At 32.4% G+C, this 15,826-nt stretch overlaps 1 protein-coding gene across 2 annotated transcripts in view; it reads left to right on the top strand.

Annotated features, from left to right (window-relative positions):
• The window catches only part of LOC115875066 (golgin subfamily A member 4), a 28,654-nt gene that overhangs the window by 4,190 nt on the left and 8,638 nt on the right, over nucleotides 1-15,826 (top strand). For both annotated transcript variants that reach the window (XM_030890534.1, XM_030890460.1), the window contains 7 exons: nucleotides 1,056-1,521; nucleotides 2,519-2,655; nucleotides 6,424-6,706; nucleotides 9,428-9,763; nucleotides 10,653-10,913; nucleotides 10,966-11,296; nucleotides 13,195-13,703. In XM_030890534.1, coding sequence (XP_030746394.1) covers nucleotides 1,056-1,521; nucleotides 2,519-2,655; nucleotides 6,424-6,706; nucleotides 9,428-9,763; nucleotides 10,653-10,913; nucleotides 10,966-11,296; nucleotides 13,195-13,703 — 2,323 coding nt within the window. The remainder of the gene's footprint in view (nucleotides 1-1,055; nucleotides 1,522-2,518; nucleotides 2,656-6,423; nucleotides 6,707-9,427; nucleotides 9,764-10,652; nucleotides 10,914-10,965; nucleotides 11,297-13,194; nucleotides 13,704-15,826) is intronic.

The following is a 15,826-nucleotide window of genomic DNA, read 5'->3' as shown; positions in this document are numbered from 1 at the left end:
AACGTCGTGCATTAAAAACATACATTAAAAATGCGTTAAAAGATAAATTTTATAAAAAAGGTATTGAAACCATAGATAAATGAAAAAGTTTAGATTGGAAAGTGCCCATAAGGACAATGTAAATACTATTTGGCGCTATTCTTACAACGGTCGCTCTCCAAAGCTTTTGACAATTTCGGAGCAGTTCGGATTTTTCCTGAATTTTGTCGCCAAATATTATTTATTCAAATTTATTATTTTCTTTTAATTTTTTAAATAAAACACAGTGTGTTGCATATAAGAAACTTTATTTTATATAAGGACATGTATGAAATGCCTATGAAACATTGGAAACCGGCGCTATGCCACGATCCATGATGGTTTTTGCAGTTCACACAGCTTTTTAAGTTTTTAATGCCACTTTTTCACAATTTTCACAGGGTTGAGTAAATAAAATTTAAATTAAACCCACAAGATAGCAATAATTACTTTGAAAATGGACGCTTTAAACACTTTTCGGTATTTTTTCAATGTGGGAGGTTTAAATTTTGAAAGGTTTTATAATATTAAATTATAACAAGTTTTATAATTTTTGAAGATTCTGACTTTGACAAGAGAAAATTTGTTTCTATTCTTGTGTATTCTTGTTTGCGGTTGTTCTTAGCAACCGCTATAGCGCCCTACAACGTATGCGCCCCAAAACAATTATTAGTTTTGGCGGCAAGCCGAGCATTCCAATCTAAACTTGTTTCCTTTATCTATGGCAATGACAATGACCTTATATGCATCCGTCATCCGTCATTGTTCTCAATTTTTTTTTCTTCAAGATGTTCTCAAAATTCTAATATTTCTCGAGAATAATAAAAAAATCGGAAAAATTAAAAAAAAATGAAAAAACCAACTGAATGATTTTCCAACTTATTTTCTTTATGCTAATTATAAATTTTGCACATTTGCTCATTTATTTTCGTTCTCGGGGAACATGCTTTAAAAATAGATTCTGAAGCATTTTACCACACTAACCATAAGTTTTCTGCAACGAGTATATCATAATTCTTTTGCATTTAATTTTTCAGATTGTCCGACGAAAAAAATAATTTGATCCAAACAATCGAAAAGGAAAAGAAAGAATACGAAACACAAATAGAAAATTTGAGATACAATGCAAAGCAAGGCTTGTTCAGTCTAGAAAAACAAATATTAGAACGAATGAAAACAACGTACGATGAAAAAGAGAAACAATTAAGAAATCAATTTAACCAGAAAATCGAAGAGATTACATCAAACAACAAGGAATTAAAAGAAATTCATTTGCAACTGATCGATAAAGAAAATATTATTAAAAGGATAAGTGAGGAGTTTGAAGAATTAAAAAATAAATTGCGGGATAAGGAGAATAAGTTTGATGAATTGGAAAGAAACCATTTGGAGTTAATTGATGAGTGTAGTAAATTACGAACAACAACTAATTTGTTAGAGACTCAAATAAATGAAGTAACTAACCAAAAAATACAAGATAATGAAGATAAAAAGAATCTGCAGGTAATTCATTGTATAAAGATATACTGATTATAGGCTTGGTGCATTCTCCGCCGGTGCTGCCACCATCGGGGGATATCGTAAATAACCGGCATATACAAATACACGGGTTTAAAGCGAGTATACGAAATAAGTTTATATAATTATTCTAAAAGTGTTAGGAAGTATAATTTGTGAAAATTCTAAAAAAGTATAAAAAATAAATATTTTGATATCTTCAGAAGGTCTAACTGGTATTATAATTTATTATTGAAGCTAATAAAACTTTTTAGATGAGTTCAACTACGGTAGCGAGCATAGTTTTACGCACTGGTTTTGCTAGTGGGGGCATATAGCCCAAAAATAACCCAATAACTTGGGTTATTTTTGGGCTATAACGAAATTTTTTGAACGTGCATAATTATAATTTTAGAAGATATTCATAAAAAATTTAAGCACTAGTTGATTAAAAAAAGAGTATACCATTAATATTGCCAAGTTATATTTTATTCTCTCGTAGTATATGTTTATTTAATTTTTTGAATATGTAATGGTGTAAGGTAACTCTTTTTGAGGCTCACTTGTTTCGTCGAACTGCTTGAATCCATATTTGCTTTTGATCAAATCGGTTTGAGAAACTGTGAAGCTATAAAATGTTAATTTGGGAAAGTTGAATACGCGGGAAAGTTGAGTTATTGAATGTTATTGCGCCCAACAACCACATAATTACGCGAAAACTTCTAATTTCTGCCGTATCGAGCGCTGCGGTCGGAATTTTTAAAATCAACTGAACTGCACCAAGTCTGTTATAAGTATAAGAGTTGAACGAATTTCTTTCTAAACATTAGATTGAGATTATTGTTTTTGTTTTAGAGTTGTTTTTTATTAAATAATTGAATGAAAGTTTTTTCTTATAAGTAATGGTTTGGTTGCTATAAAAACACCTTTAAAATACTCGTTTTTAAACAAAATTTTTAATACATGACAACCCTACTTATAAATATAAAAATTATACTTTTAGGACCATATTAAAACTCTAGAAGATGAGGTGAATCATATTCAGAAAATCTGTAAAGATAAGGAAGAAAATAATGTTCAGTTATCAACAGAAATATTGAAATTGCAAAATACGAATAGAGATTTATTGGAAAAAGTAAGGTAGGAAAAATATATTTCATTTACACACTTTGATCTTATAACTTTCATCATCATCATCATTAGCCGTTTGTCGTCCAACTTTGGACATAGGCCTCTCCCAATTCTCGCCACCGATCTCTGTTCTGTGCTGTGCGTGTCCAATGTAGTCCTGCCACTCTTTTGAAATCATCGTACCATCTCATTTGAGGGCGTCCTCTCATTCGCTGTCCTAAGTATGGCCTCCATCGCTGAATTACCGTGTTCCATCTATTGTCGGATTGTCTAACTGTATGTCCTGCAAAGCTCCATTTCAATCGTGCCGCCCTGGCTGTCACATCCTCCACTTTAGTCCGCATTCTTATCCAGCTATTTCTTTTTTTATCCTTAAGTTTAACTCCTAACATAATTCTTTCCATGGCTCTTTGGGTCCTCGACAGTTTTTCTATATTTGCCTTTGTAAATGTCCATGTTTGGCAGCCGTATGTAAGGATTGGCAATATGCATTGGTTGAAAATTCTGCTTCTCAAATATTGGGGAAATTTCTGATTTTTGAGTATCCACGATAATTTTCCGAATCCAGCCCATGCCAACTTGCTCCGCCTAGTAATTTCGGCCGTTTGGTTTTCTTTTCCTAACTTGATCACCTGTCCCAGGTATATGTATTCTTTAACTGTTTCCAGGGGGGATCCGTTGATCGTCACGTTGTTTTGATTTTCGGTATTTGTCATCATTTTTGTTTTTTGTATATTTATCTTTAGGCCAACATTTTCCGATGCGGTTGTCAGCTGGTTTACCATTGCCTGAATTCCCTCAAAAGTGTCAGTAATTAGGACGACGTCATCGGCAAATCTCAAGTGATTTAGTTTTTTGCCGTTTACATTAATGCCATATTCCGACCAGTCCAGTTTTTTAAAAACATCTTCCATTGCCAAGGTAAACAATTTTGGAGATATCACGTCTCCCTGACGTACTCCTCTCTTAACTTGGATGGGTCTAGTAGTATCTCCTATTTGTATTGTCATTGTTGCGTTCTTGTATATATTATGGATTAAGGTTCTATATCTTGAATCAATTCGGCAGTTGTTCATTGCTTGTTCTACAGCCCATAATTCGACACTGTCAAAGGCCTTTTCATAGTCCACGAAAGCAAAATACATGGGAAGATGATACTCGTTTGCCTTCTCAACCAATACTTTCATAGTCAGCAGGTGGTCTGACGTACTGTATCCTTTACGGAAACCTGCCTGTTCCACCGGCTGGTAGTTGTCGAATTTTGATGTTAGTCTGTTGTTAATGACTTTCATGAAAAGCTTATATACTTGAGAAAGCAAGGATATTGGCCTGTAGTTTTTTATATCACCTCTATCACCTTTTTTGAATAAGAGTACTGTCAGGCTGTTATTCCAATCTCTTGGTATTTGTCCGAGATGTAGACATTCGTTAAATAGCTTTTTTAATATCGGTATCACTATGTCTTTTCCTTCCTTTAGCATTTCTGCTAATACTTCATCTTGGCCTGGTGCTTTATTATTCTTCAGGTTTCTTATGGCTTGTTCAATTTCGAATTCATCTATATCCGGCAGTTCCTCGGATCCAACATTTTCTATTTTCAGTTTTAGTTTTTCTCTTGTAGGGGTGTCTGCATCTTTCTTAGACCTATATAGGTCAGTGTAGAAGTCTTCTACTATTGAGGTGATCTTTTTTTTGTCTCTCTCTTCTTTTCCATTTGGGTATTTTAGAGATATCATTCTTTGGGTTCCAAGTGTTGGTTGTAAGCTTTTTAGACCCCTGTTGCTCTCTATAATTTTCTCCGCTAACGCTCGTTGTGTTCTTTTAGGTCTTTTTTGACTTCTTTTTTGATGATTTTATTTAGTTCATTATATTCCCCCGTATTCATCCTTCCATTCGTCATGAGTTGCCTCCTTTGATTCATCAGTTGTTTCGTTTCCTGACTTAACTTATTTACCCTAGTTTTTGTCCTGCTAGCGACCTCCAATCCAGCTCTGAGGAGCTCCTTACTTATTTTACTTATAACTTTACGTGGAGTAAATTCGTTTCATTCTTGTTGAAGGCATATCAGAGTCATTAGATTATACAAGGTATCTCAGAAATAAGTTCAAGTATTTTAACTGTTCAAAAAAATCCTATATGGGTAGTTCGCCACTGCAAGAAAATCTACAAAATAAAATAGTTTTTTTTGTAAAGACTGCTGCGTTAATCCAACGGAGACTAATAATTGTCAGCAGTGGCTTACAAATGAACAAATTTGCCTAACGGACAAAAAAATGCTTAACGTTTCGGAAAGTTTATCTCTTTATTTAAAATATTTAAATCCAACTATTCGAGAACGCTTTAGTTTTTTTAAAACAGATACGTCTACAAAAACCGTTGACGTTCTGTTAAAATTACATTATAATATCTAGTTAAACTTCAAAATTAACAATTACTATGTGATAACAATTACTTAATAAGACAAAACCAAAAATCTTCAAACTTTCTGTATGATTATTTTTAATTTTTACGTTGTTATGTTTATTTATGTTATGTTCTTTAAAATCAAAGAAGCGATTGCCATACATTACTAGCATCTAGAGATGCATAAGCAATACATTTATTTTTAATAGATTGTATTAAAAAAGCCTCTTTTATTTTTTTTAGAGGCTATCGCTTCTTTCATTACAATTTTGGCGTTGTTAAAATCGATTCTGTGCCCTGTATCCCATTAATGCTGACAAATCTTAGATTTGTGAAAGTCACCCATTCTTAAATAATCTTTATGATCTTTAATTCGAACATTTAAGGGTCTAGATGTTTCACCAATGTAAAATTTGTCGCATTCACATGGTATTTTGTATATTACATTTTTTGTTTGTTGTTCAGTATTATTGGTTTAGTGTGTGATAAAATGGATCTAAGTGTATTTTGTGTTTTGACAGATGTTATGTTATATTGTTTTCCTATCCTTCTTATTTTTTCCGAAACGCCTCGAATGTACGGAATTTTAAGTTGTATATGTATATTGTGTATTGTTATCATTGTGTGTATTCTGACTATGACTTGGGGTTTGTATTTCGTTTAATAATGTTTTAAATATTTTTACAGTTGAGTAACCTGCAAAAATAAATCGTAAAAATTATTACAGCTTCTTTTAATTTATTTTGTGGAATGTGGGAAGTATGGTTACTGGCGATCACCGTAGGGCAACTGGCGATCACCCACTTAAAAACGCACTTTTGCAAAACCTCTTGGATGGTGTGAAATGTTGCAAGTACCGTATGATCGAAAAAAAAACGGCGTCAGCGATAGCTATGAAATGAAGGTCGCTGTCATTTTATATGTAAATTTATATGGGAAATGTCATCGATCGTCATTTCCCAGCCAACTGGACGCCGTTTTTTTTTTCGATTATAAGGTCGTTTTTAAGTATTTCTAGTCGATGTGGCAACAGTGCTGCGGTTCGGGTAATTTAAATTTTTCGGGTTAAGTTAAATAACTCGGTTATTTTTAATTTATTTTAAAAATGGTAAAGAAAAGATATGTTTCTTTTGACAGAGCAGCCTTAAACTACTTGCACTTATTTCTGGGACACTCTGTATATTTTTACACGTTTTAAATAAAATTAGAAAGCCACTGATAAATCGGAAGTTTTTTGATATGCTTCTTCCTTAATTTTTATATTCAAACATTGTGTGAAATTACTTATATCATACATTTATCAACGAAGTTTATAGGATCTAAGCTTACACATTGTTTCTTTCTTTAATTTATTTTTTTTAAATATTTAATTAGATTAGTTGAAGAAAAACAAGAAATGGCAGAAATGATACCAACAGAGAATAACTTACTTGAAATGAAAATACATAAATTAGAGGAAGAAAAGTTATCACTTCTTAATGATTTCGAGAAAGAAAGAAAAATACTCAACGAAATGATAAAAGAAAACAAGGAGGTTAAAATTAAGGATGTAAAAATCAGTGAATTAAATGATGTAAATCATAAACTTGAAGAGAAAATATGCAAATTAAAAGAGTACTTAAAAGCAAAGGAAGACAGCATTGTGGAACTTAATAAAGTATGTTTTTTAATATATATGTCGGCGCCAAACAACGAATTTCGTCGTTCCCTGAAATGCCTAGTCAATTCACGTAATCCCGGCAAATATCGTTAGGCTACAGGCACACGGAAAGCGAGTAAATCGATTTAGCGAATAAAGCGTCTTTTGCGACTAGAAACAAAATAACAGGATTATATAGTCTGTGAAACGAATAACTTTGAATTTGACAGTTCCCGCGGGCTTTTCTAGTGTAAATTTTATTAGGTTAGCAACTTGCGGCCATGCTGATGCAATGCCGTCTCTAATAGAACAGCCTCGGAGCGAGATTTATGACGTCACGCTAGTTAGATACTACGGATTAATTATGTTGTAGAATACATGGAAAACATAATTATTCGTCGTATATGTAATTTTTGGATTATATTCGACACTATTTTTTCATATGACACAACACTGATGAAGGCTATAAACGTTTTTTTTTTTTTAAACCAAAAAATAATGAAAAACCAAATGAAAACTTATTCAGCGTTTTTCCCGAACCTAAATCCCAAGAAAATCAAAAATTTTAGAATAATTTTACACATAAAATGACAGCGATCTTTGTTTCATAGCCATCGCTGTCGCCTTTTCTATGATATTGTATTATTTGCAAATATAATTTTTCGAACATTGATTCTTGCAAAATATACATATAAATTTCGTGAATGCAAATAATAATATATCACTATTAGTAGATATTGAATTTTTTTGTTAAATTATATCGATTTTCAAACCCCAAAATTTAAAATATATTTTACATTTTACCCATTATCTTATGTACCTATTCATTATTTGTATATTGTAAAACATTTGCTGCATTTGTATGGTTCATAGTTTATTTGCCAAAGTATTTATTACTATAAATAGGTATATATATTGTATTTATTAACTGTATATTATATATATTTCATGTAAACCATATCATTTTTAAAATACAAACCAAAAATACGAGGAATAATTATGATTTCCATGTATTCTACAACATATTTATTAATCCGTGGTATCTAACTAGCGTGATGTCATAAATCTCGCTCCGAGACTGTTCTATTAGAGACGGTATTGGTCTGATATTTAGAAATGTCAAAGGCTGATGACATTTTACTTTTGTCAATTATGACATTTCCCGTTGATTTTTGCAAGAAGAGGCAGAACTGTCACTTGTTTTATTATTTTCCTTTTCTATTTCACGAAAGTAAAAAGAGTTACCTATCTGATTCGTTCAGGCACTCATTTTAAAGAATATCAGTAACTTTTTGGATAGAGGGATTTTATATTTGCCATGTTGGTAAAAAATAACGGTCAAAATTCAAAGTTATTCATTTTATAGACTATATAAGTGATACCAATTAAACATTTAGTTGCGTAATTGAGGCCGCGATTTTTAAAATAATTGTTGCCAACCATGGACATATTCGGCGCCGGGCTGACTAACTGGTATTTAAATTTCCCGCTGGGATTCAGGTGGTAGCTCTGCTGTAAAAAATTACAAGTTGTCACATTTATTTATTTATTTCCTGATACTCCTGATATCTGTCATTAGTTTTGACACTTTATTACGAGTTTTTGGTTTAAATGAATTGTGTTGTGATACTTTAAGCTTAAAAATTCTTACGAGCAGACTTTGCAGACCAACATTTAGTGCGAACTGTACAAGATAGCTTAATAGCCGTTGTAAGAAACTCATCGCAACCTTATTAGTTGGTTTTTACCTTATTAGAATATTTTGAACGGGAAAGCGGTAGTAGTGGTCCTTTATGTCCCTTAAGTGCAGTTAAAGAGGTGGGTTTTGTTGATATAAATTATAACTGTTTATATATTTATAATTAATTTTTGTTTCCTAAAATATAAAGAAAATATGTAAAAGTGGGCAACGCTGTGCCATTCAAGCTTAATCACGTGACTATAAATTTATTTTGTATGATCTTTTATAAGAGTTACCCGACCAAAAGCGTGTAACGTTTAGCGCTTCTTAATATAAAAAAACTCTTTCTACACTTTACACGCTAAAACGCTGTTGTTGTCTGTGTGGCTGTGAGCTAACTCTTCAATAAATATAGGGAACGCCTGAGATCCACAGTCAAACGATGTACCAATAATTGAAGACTTTCGCTGTTTGCCGGCAATACGTGAAATGACTAAGCATTTCAGGAAACGACGAAATTTACTATACAGGGTGGTCCGAACTGTATTCCGAAAACTTCGGCAGCATATTCTGCAGATAAAAATAAGTAAAAAAGTTTGTATAAATGTATGTCCTAAAATGCTTAGTTTCGGTGATACAGGGTGTAGACGTTTCATGAAAATTTATATTTTTTTACTCAGTAGTTTTATACAGGTACGGACGAAAAGTTATTACTCTTTAAACCAGTTAATAAATATGTAGGTGGCGCCCTCTACAAGTAGGAGCATAATGACATCAATATCAAATTTCTCATGTTAAAAGACTCCCAGACACCAATTTTTATCAAAATATTGACGTTACTTCATAAATTATTTGGAAAAAATCGAAATAAAAATGAAACTTCTACACCCTGTATCTTCAAAACGAAGCCATTTTAGGACATAAGTATATACATACTTTCTTACTTATTTTTATGTGCAGAATATGTTTCCGAAGTTTCCGGAATACAGTTTGGACCACCCTGTATGACGCCAACATATAACATTTTTTTTATGTTTCTCATGATTGTATCTTTTTAGAATAAATTTAACCTAGAACAAGAAGTAATAAAACTAAAGGAATCTGTCAGAATTCTCGAGGAACATGAGGAAGCAATCGAGTTAGACAAAACCGAATGTAACCTTTTACAAATCAAAGTTCAGCAGCTGGAAAAAGAAAAAGAAAATTTACTAAAATCTTTTGAAAATGAGAGGGAAATATTCGACCACACGTTTCATAAGACCAATCAAGAATTTGATACACACAAAGAAGAAATAATGAATGAAAATGTTAGTTTAGCAAAAGAAAATCTTGAGCTGAAAAAATCTTATGAAGAGTTAAAACAGAAAGTTAGAATTTTTGAAGAACGAGATGAGGTATGAGACTGATTTTTTTATTTTAAATTTAACTGTATTGATCTAAAGCCTCTTCTACACGTAACGCTTTATTTGTCAGTCTTAGCTGTCTAGTTAAAGCCCTATCAAATAAAATCTTGTGTGTATAAAAAAACATTCATACCATGCTGGCAACTTTAAATAAGAAAAATTCGATAGGCTTGGTTTTTTTTTCATTCAAAAATTTTAAAAATCACATCCATTTACTTTTAGTGCATAGCAGTTTTCAGCAATCGTGTAACTTTTTTATTTATAAAGATTTTCACATACTGTCTGCGAAGAAAATATAGCAGAAATATTAAGAAAGCTTTTGAAAAAAAACTACAATCAATTGTTTCTAATGGATTTCGAGATATCGATTTCTGAATTCAGAGTTCTAATAGCGCGACCACTGTCGAACACCAACTCAATTCCACTTATTTTTACTAAAAGTGAAAGTGTTTCTAACTTGCACTTAAAAATTTACAAGCTATAGGGAAAACTACGACTCGTTAATAAATCAACAAATAAAGTATTGCGAGACGTAATTAAATCGTGAAGCTGAACGCATGATGTACACCCTTCCCTAGAATTTTAGTACTAAGGTACTGATTGGGTCGAATCTGCTATAATATCCCCTTCCACGTCTCTTAACAATGTGCACAGTTTTTCGCCGGTTTATTTCATTTTTTTGGCAACGTTTTTACTGTTCTCTCTTTGTTCAGTACATTATAAACGCATTGTACTCTTCTTACATACGGAAATCTCGACCCAAGACTAACCTTTGGCGGCCCTTAGTATAAGAAATAATCCTATTTCTTATATGAACTTTATCAATCTAATATCAAATAGGTCTGAGGTTGGTATAATTTGATCAACTATGAAATTTTAGGTAATCGAATTGGAAAAATCGGAAGCTATGTTACTAAAACTGAAACTACAACAACTCGAAACTGAGAAGTCGGAGCTATTAAACAGTTTCGAAATGGAACGAGAAATGTTTAATAAAATTCTTATCGAACATAAAGAACTCAAGCTCAAAGAAGAACAAATTAAAGAACTGGAAGATAGCAACAAACACTTAACTGAAAGACTTGCAGAGTTTAAAGGTTTTTTGAAAAAGAAAGACGGAAATATTGTCGATTTACAAAAAGTAGTACCTATTTAATTTTGTTTCTTTCAGTTCTTATAACAATTATTTTTAGGCAAAACTAACATTAGAACAGGATATAGCCAAGTTAAAGGAGTCGTTAAGAATAAAGGAAGAAGAAGTGGATGCTATTTCCGTAGAGAAAACTGAGTGTGAATTGTTACAACTAAAATTGCAAGCATTACAGGAGGAAAAACAGAACTTACTAAATTCGTTTGAAATTGAAAGAAAGACTTTTGAAGAAGAGACACTTAAAACTACGCATATAGAGAATAGTTTAGAAAAATTAAATGAAGAAAATTCCATATTGAGAAGTGAAGTTGACACGCTTATTAAAGACAATAAGATTATTCAGGAAAAATATTCAAGTTTATACAATGATCAGAGTAAGTATGTAGTATTATCACAGATTATACAGATTATTAACTTTGTTTTTTCTTTATTGTTTTTCGTGGTTTCAATTTTCGGAATCGGGCACTAGTTAGGTTACTAGTTTGCGCACATAGCACACCCACTTATGGCCTCTAAAATTGTGCACAGCGCCTGACCGGCACAGTTATTAGAGAGATATCGGAAAACCGAATAGCGTCATGCAGTATTTACGCGTACCTTATCATGATTACGATATGCGCGAGTCAATTTTTAACGCAACACCCGCTAATAACGTTACCGACTGACGTAATTTGCGGATTAATTACACCAAACGCTATTTCTAAATAACGTTTAAAAATTGCTTAAATGGGCATGTGCGGGTATTTGACAACCGGGGCCGGCCGGCGAGATCTTTTATTTTAGGTTATGTTTGAATTGTTTTGAATTATTACTTTAGTTTTATTAGGTAATTTGATATTTAAGTAGCTGGGATTAGTTTTAATTAAATAAATATGGCCCAAAATATGGATTCCACCTCTTCCAATATTAAAGAACCTATAGAGAGGCTTAGGTTTACAGCAGATGACGACTTAGCCCTTCTAAGAGAATTTGTTGCTTGTTGCCCTAAATCCACTGGCAGACGTTGAACAATAAAGCACTGGAAATAAGCACTTCAACCCTTTAGTTTTAAAATACCTAGTAAACAAAACAATTTCAAAGTTAGGTTAAGTTTAAATAGCGGACGCGACGCGTACAGAATTCTTTCCGATCCGATAACTATAAATGGAGAGAGTTAATATCACCTCACGTAAAGGAAATAACATCTGGCCTTATTAAGGTCCATGCACGCTATTCGGTTTAGCGATATCTCTATTACGCTGTTTATTGTTATTTTACGCGAGTTTATTTTTGCGCACAGGAAATTTTACTCGTTTGCACATTGTCATAAAAAACAATTTTTGTACCACGAATTAGAGATAAGATTTTTATCTGTATACATATAGTATACCTAATCTGTGGTATTATTAACAAACAAATAACAAATAAAACAAATTACTAAAAAAATTGTTACACAATTTTACCTATAAGCTTGGTTCATTCTTGAGTTCAACTACGGTATCGAGAATAGTTTTACGCACCGGTTTTGCTAGTGGGGTCAAAATCGGGGTCTATTTCGGCTATAACGAAATTTTTTAAAGGTACATAATTATAATTTTAGAAGATGTTCATAAAACATTTAATCACTAATTGATTAAAAAAAGTATACCATTAATATTGTAAATTATATTTTATCCTCTCATAGTATATGACTATTTAATTTTTTGATTATGTGACGAGGCACTTTTACTCACTTTTTTCGTCGAACTGCTTGAATCCATTTTTGTTTTTGATCAAATCGGTGTGAGAAACTATGAAGCTATAAAATATTGTTTCGGGAGAGTTGAATATCCGGGAAAGTTGAGTTATTGGATGTTATTGCACTCAACAACGCCTTAATTACGCTTTCATTACGCGGTAACATTTTTTCGGCTATTTTATTAATATTTGAAATTGTCACAACACAACACGCCGCCTAGATCGAATTCTTTTTCACTTATTTTTTACTACTCGAAACAGCGTTACATCACACAAACCTCGTACCTGAGTGTTTTATAGTCTCAATAAAAGCACTAGCAAAAAACTAAAATACTTTTTACGATTTCAATATTATTTTAATGCGATGAACAGGAACTGAAACCGGGACGGCGCGGCAGCGGCGGCATGAAATATGTATTGATAATTTCTGATTTCTGCCGTTGAAGCGCTGCGGTCAGAATTTGTTGAAATCAACTGAAACGCACCAGGCCTATTATAAATTGAACAGCTTCCATACCATTTACTACTCTCTACATTTACTTATTTTTTGTTATAGATGAAAATGTTGATATTATAAACGAACAGAAGCAACTAATATCTAATTTGAATTCTGAAATTGACGAGCTTAGATCCAACCATGAAACAGAAAAAAATAAAAATAACCACCTTGTTAATAAATTAAGTGATTTAACGCAAGAAATAGACGGATATAAAATAGAGAAGGAAGAAGTTAAAAAAACTTTACAAGCATTCGAAAACAGGATCGAAGAGGTAAAACGAAATGCTGCAGATAGAGTAGAGGAGAAAATAAAGGAACTAGAGGTTCTCGTTAAAGAAAAATCAGTGTTAGAAACGGAACTTAGGAAAAAAATCGAGCAGCATAATTTCAAAAGCAAAGAAATGGGCGTAATTCAGCAACAATTCAATGTACTTATGCAGGAGAAAGAAAATGTTCTGAGCGAAAATAAACATATTAAAATGCAACTGGAAGAACTTAAAAATGCTAATTTTAAAAGTTTAGAATCGAAAGTTAAAGAATTGGAACAAGCCAAAGAACTGAATAAGGTAATAAACTTAATGTTAGTTTCCTAGTTATAGAATGTTTAGCCATCGTTCAACGTCACGTCATATATTGTCGAGCTCTATCAATCACTTGCCAACCAGATGAAAGAGATTGGTGACGTCATTGCGGCATTTCGTAAATTACTGCATTATTCTTTTTAGTAATTGTCATTGTCATTTTATTTGGGGTATAATTTTATTGACGGACATCGATCAATGTCAAAGTTAAATAACCATGTGTCGACTCAGATCAAACCATTACTTATCCCCGTCACATCTCTATAAAATCAGAATCAACAGAGACAATTTGTGTCAGTGTGGAGAGGTTGCTGATGTCTTTCATTTGATAATTGCTTGTCCACACAATTATAATTACCAAAAAATCTTATACTTTTATTTCGACAATGAGATAGAGCAAAAACCAATTTTTCTGCATCCTTTTCAAATTCAACAAGACAGAATACATAAAACAAATCGCTTTGTTTTTGAATGTTAGTAATTTAAAACTCTAAATATTTACTACTAACAAGCCTAACGTCAACTTTATAATAAAAAAAAACTAGCCGCAAATTTGAAATGTCATAATGCACAGTAATTATTGGGACTGTTTAGTACTCGTAGAATGCATGCATAACTGAATAGCCGCAGAACTTAAAGCAACCTGTTTAATAGCCTCAATAATTGTTAGTTGTTAAGAAAGATCAATCAGTGAAGGTCCATAAAACGTGACCACCCAGAAAAAAGAAAAGCAGAAAAAAGTACTTTACCAGAATGGCCCTGGAAGCCTAGGCAACACAAATCTCTCCTGAAAAGGAGAGTTTGAGAAGAAAGAAGAAAAAAAATTGATTGTTGGTGTAAAACAAAAATCAAATTTTTTATCGCAAAAATGCCTCAAAGATTTAACCAAAACGAACAAGGATTTATTCCTAAGCTTATAAATTATTTTTCTGGAGAAAGACAAGAACGGTAAACTAATAGGATTGCTCATCCTCATAAGACGTACGTTCGCCTCTTCCCGCGCTTCAGCTGACAGTTGTGACGTCATTGTAGCCCTGGTCAAAGCCTTCGTGGCCTTGTCATGATAGTGTGTATTATTAGTTGCCTATGGTAAACTTATAAAAATAACAGCTGAGAAATTATGAGTTAATTATTTTGTCAATTTTAAATGTGAAAAAGGTGTCTTTAAAGTTTTTAGAGCTATAGAGTGTATAAATACGTTCATTTTGTGTTGTGGATTGTGACAAAGTGCATACTAAATGCCCACGATTTTATTTATTAATTATTTTAAAGCGAAATATGGAAGTACTCTAAAAGAATGCTTGCAAAAGGTGATGCTGGGACCTGCTGTTCTTAAAAATGCATTATCCGAGTATTTAATACGATTTATACAGTTAATTTTCTTTACTGCATACATATAAGGTATTTAAATAAATAAACTAAATAATGAACGTTTTGCATTCGGTAACCAATAATGCACGTGTGTATTATTGGTTGCCGGATAAGGACTAATAACCATGACAAGGGCTACAATGACGTCACAAAGCGAGTAGTTTTCGCATGCACCTGGCGGACACTTTTGGCTGAATGAGCAGTCCTATTAGGTTAACTGTTCGTGGAGAAAGAGACGCTGGTAGAACACTCTTAGCCTGTGGACTCCGTATATGAAGTAAGTACAATGTAAAGGTGTAATATCCCTATGTAAAATACAAATTAATAGCGTTTTTAAATAATATAGCGAGTTGATGATGCTTTAGAAATAGGAATTTCAACAGTCCAAGGGATGGGTTTGGTTTGGATGCCGAAAAAACGGAACTCGGTCAGTCAATAATATAGGAACGTACTTAAGATTTTCTAAACAATATGAACTAATCTCAGACACGCCCCTTGAAAAACCTAAAACTCATATTTGACATATAATGATGACGTAACGGTGAACGATTGCTGAACAGTCTTTAGGGTAGACTCAATAATTTGTTGTTTTATTTTACGTTGTCAATAAATATTGGTAGTTATTAAAATTTTTATAAAATTATATAATTGTAATAAAAATAGATGAGTTATAATAATTATTTATTAACACAAACATCCGCTACGCTACTGAAGCAGGTAAATGAAATTAACAAATC

The sequence above is a fragment of the Sitophilus oryzae genome, unplaced genomic scaffold (genome assembly GCF_002938485.1).
Source record: "Sitophilus oryzae breed Bouriz unplaced genomic scaffold, Soryzae_2.0 scaffold_1000_pilon_pilon, whole genome shotgun sequence".
In the NCBI taxonomy this organism is placed as follows: domain Eukaryota; kingdom Metazoa; phylum Arthropoda; class Insecta; order Coleoptera; family Curculionidae; genus Sitophilus; species Sitophilus oryzae.
This window is presented reverse-complemented; position numbering and strand designations above follow the sequence as displayed.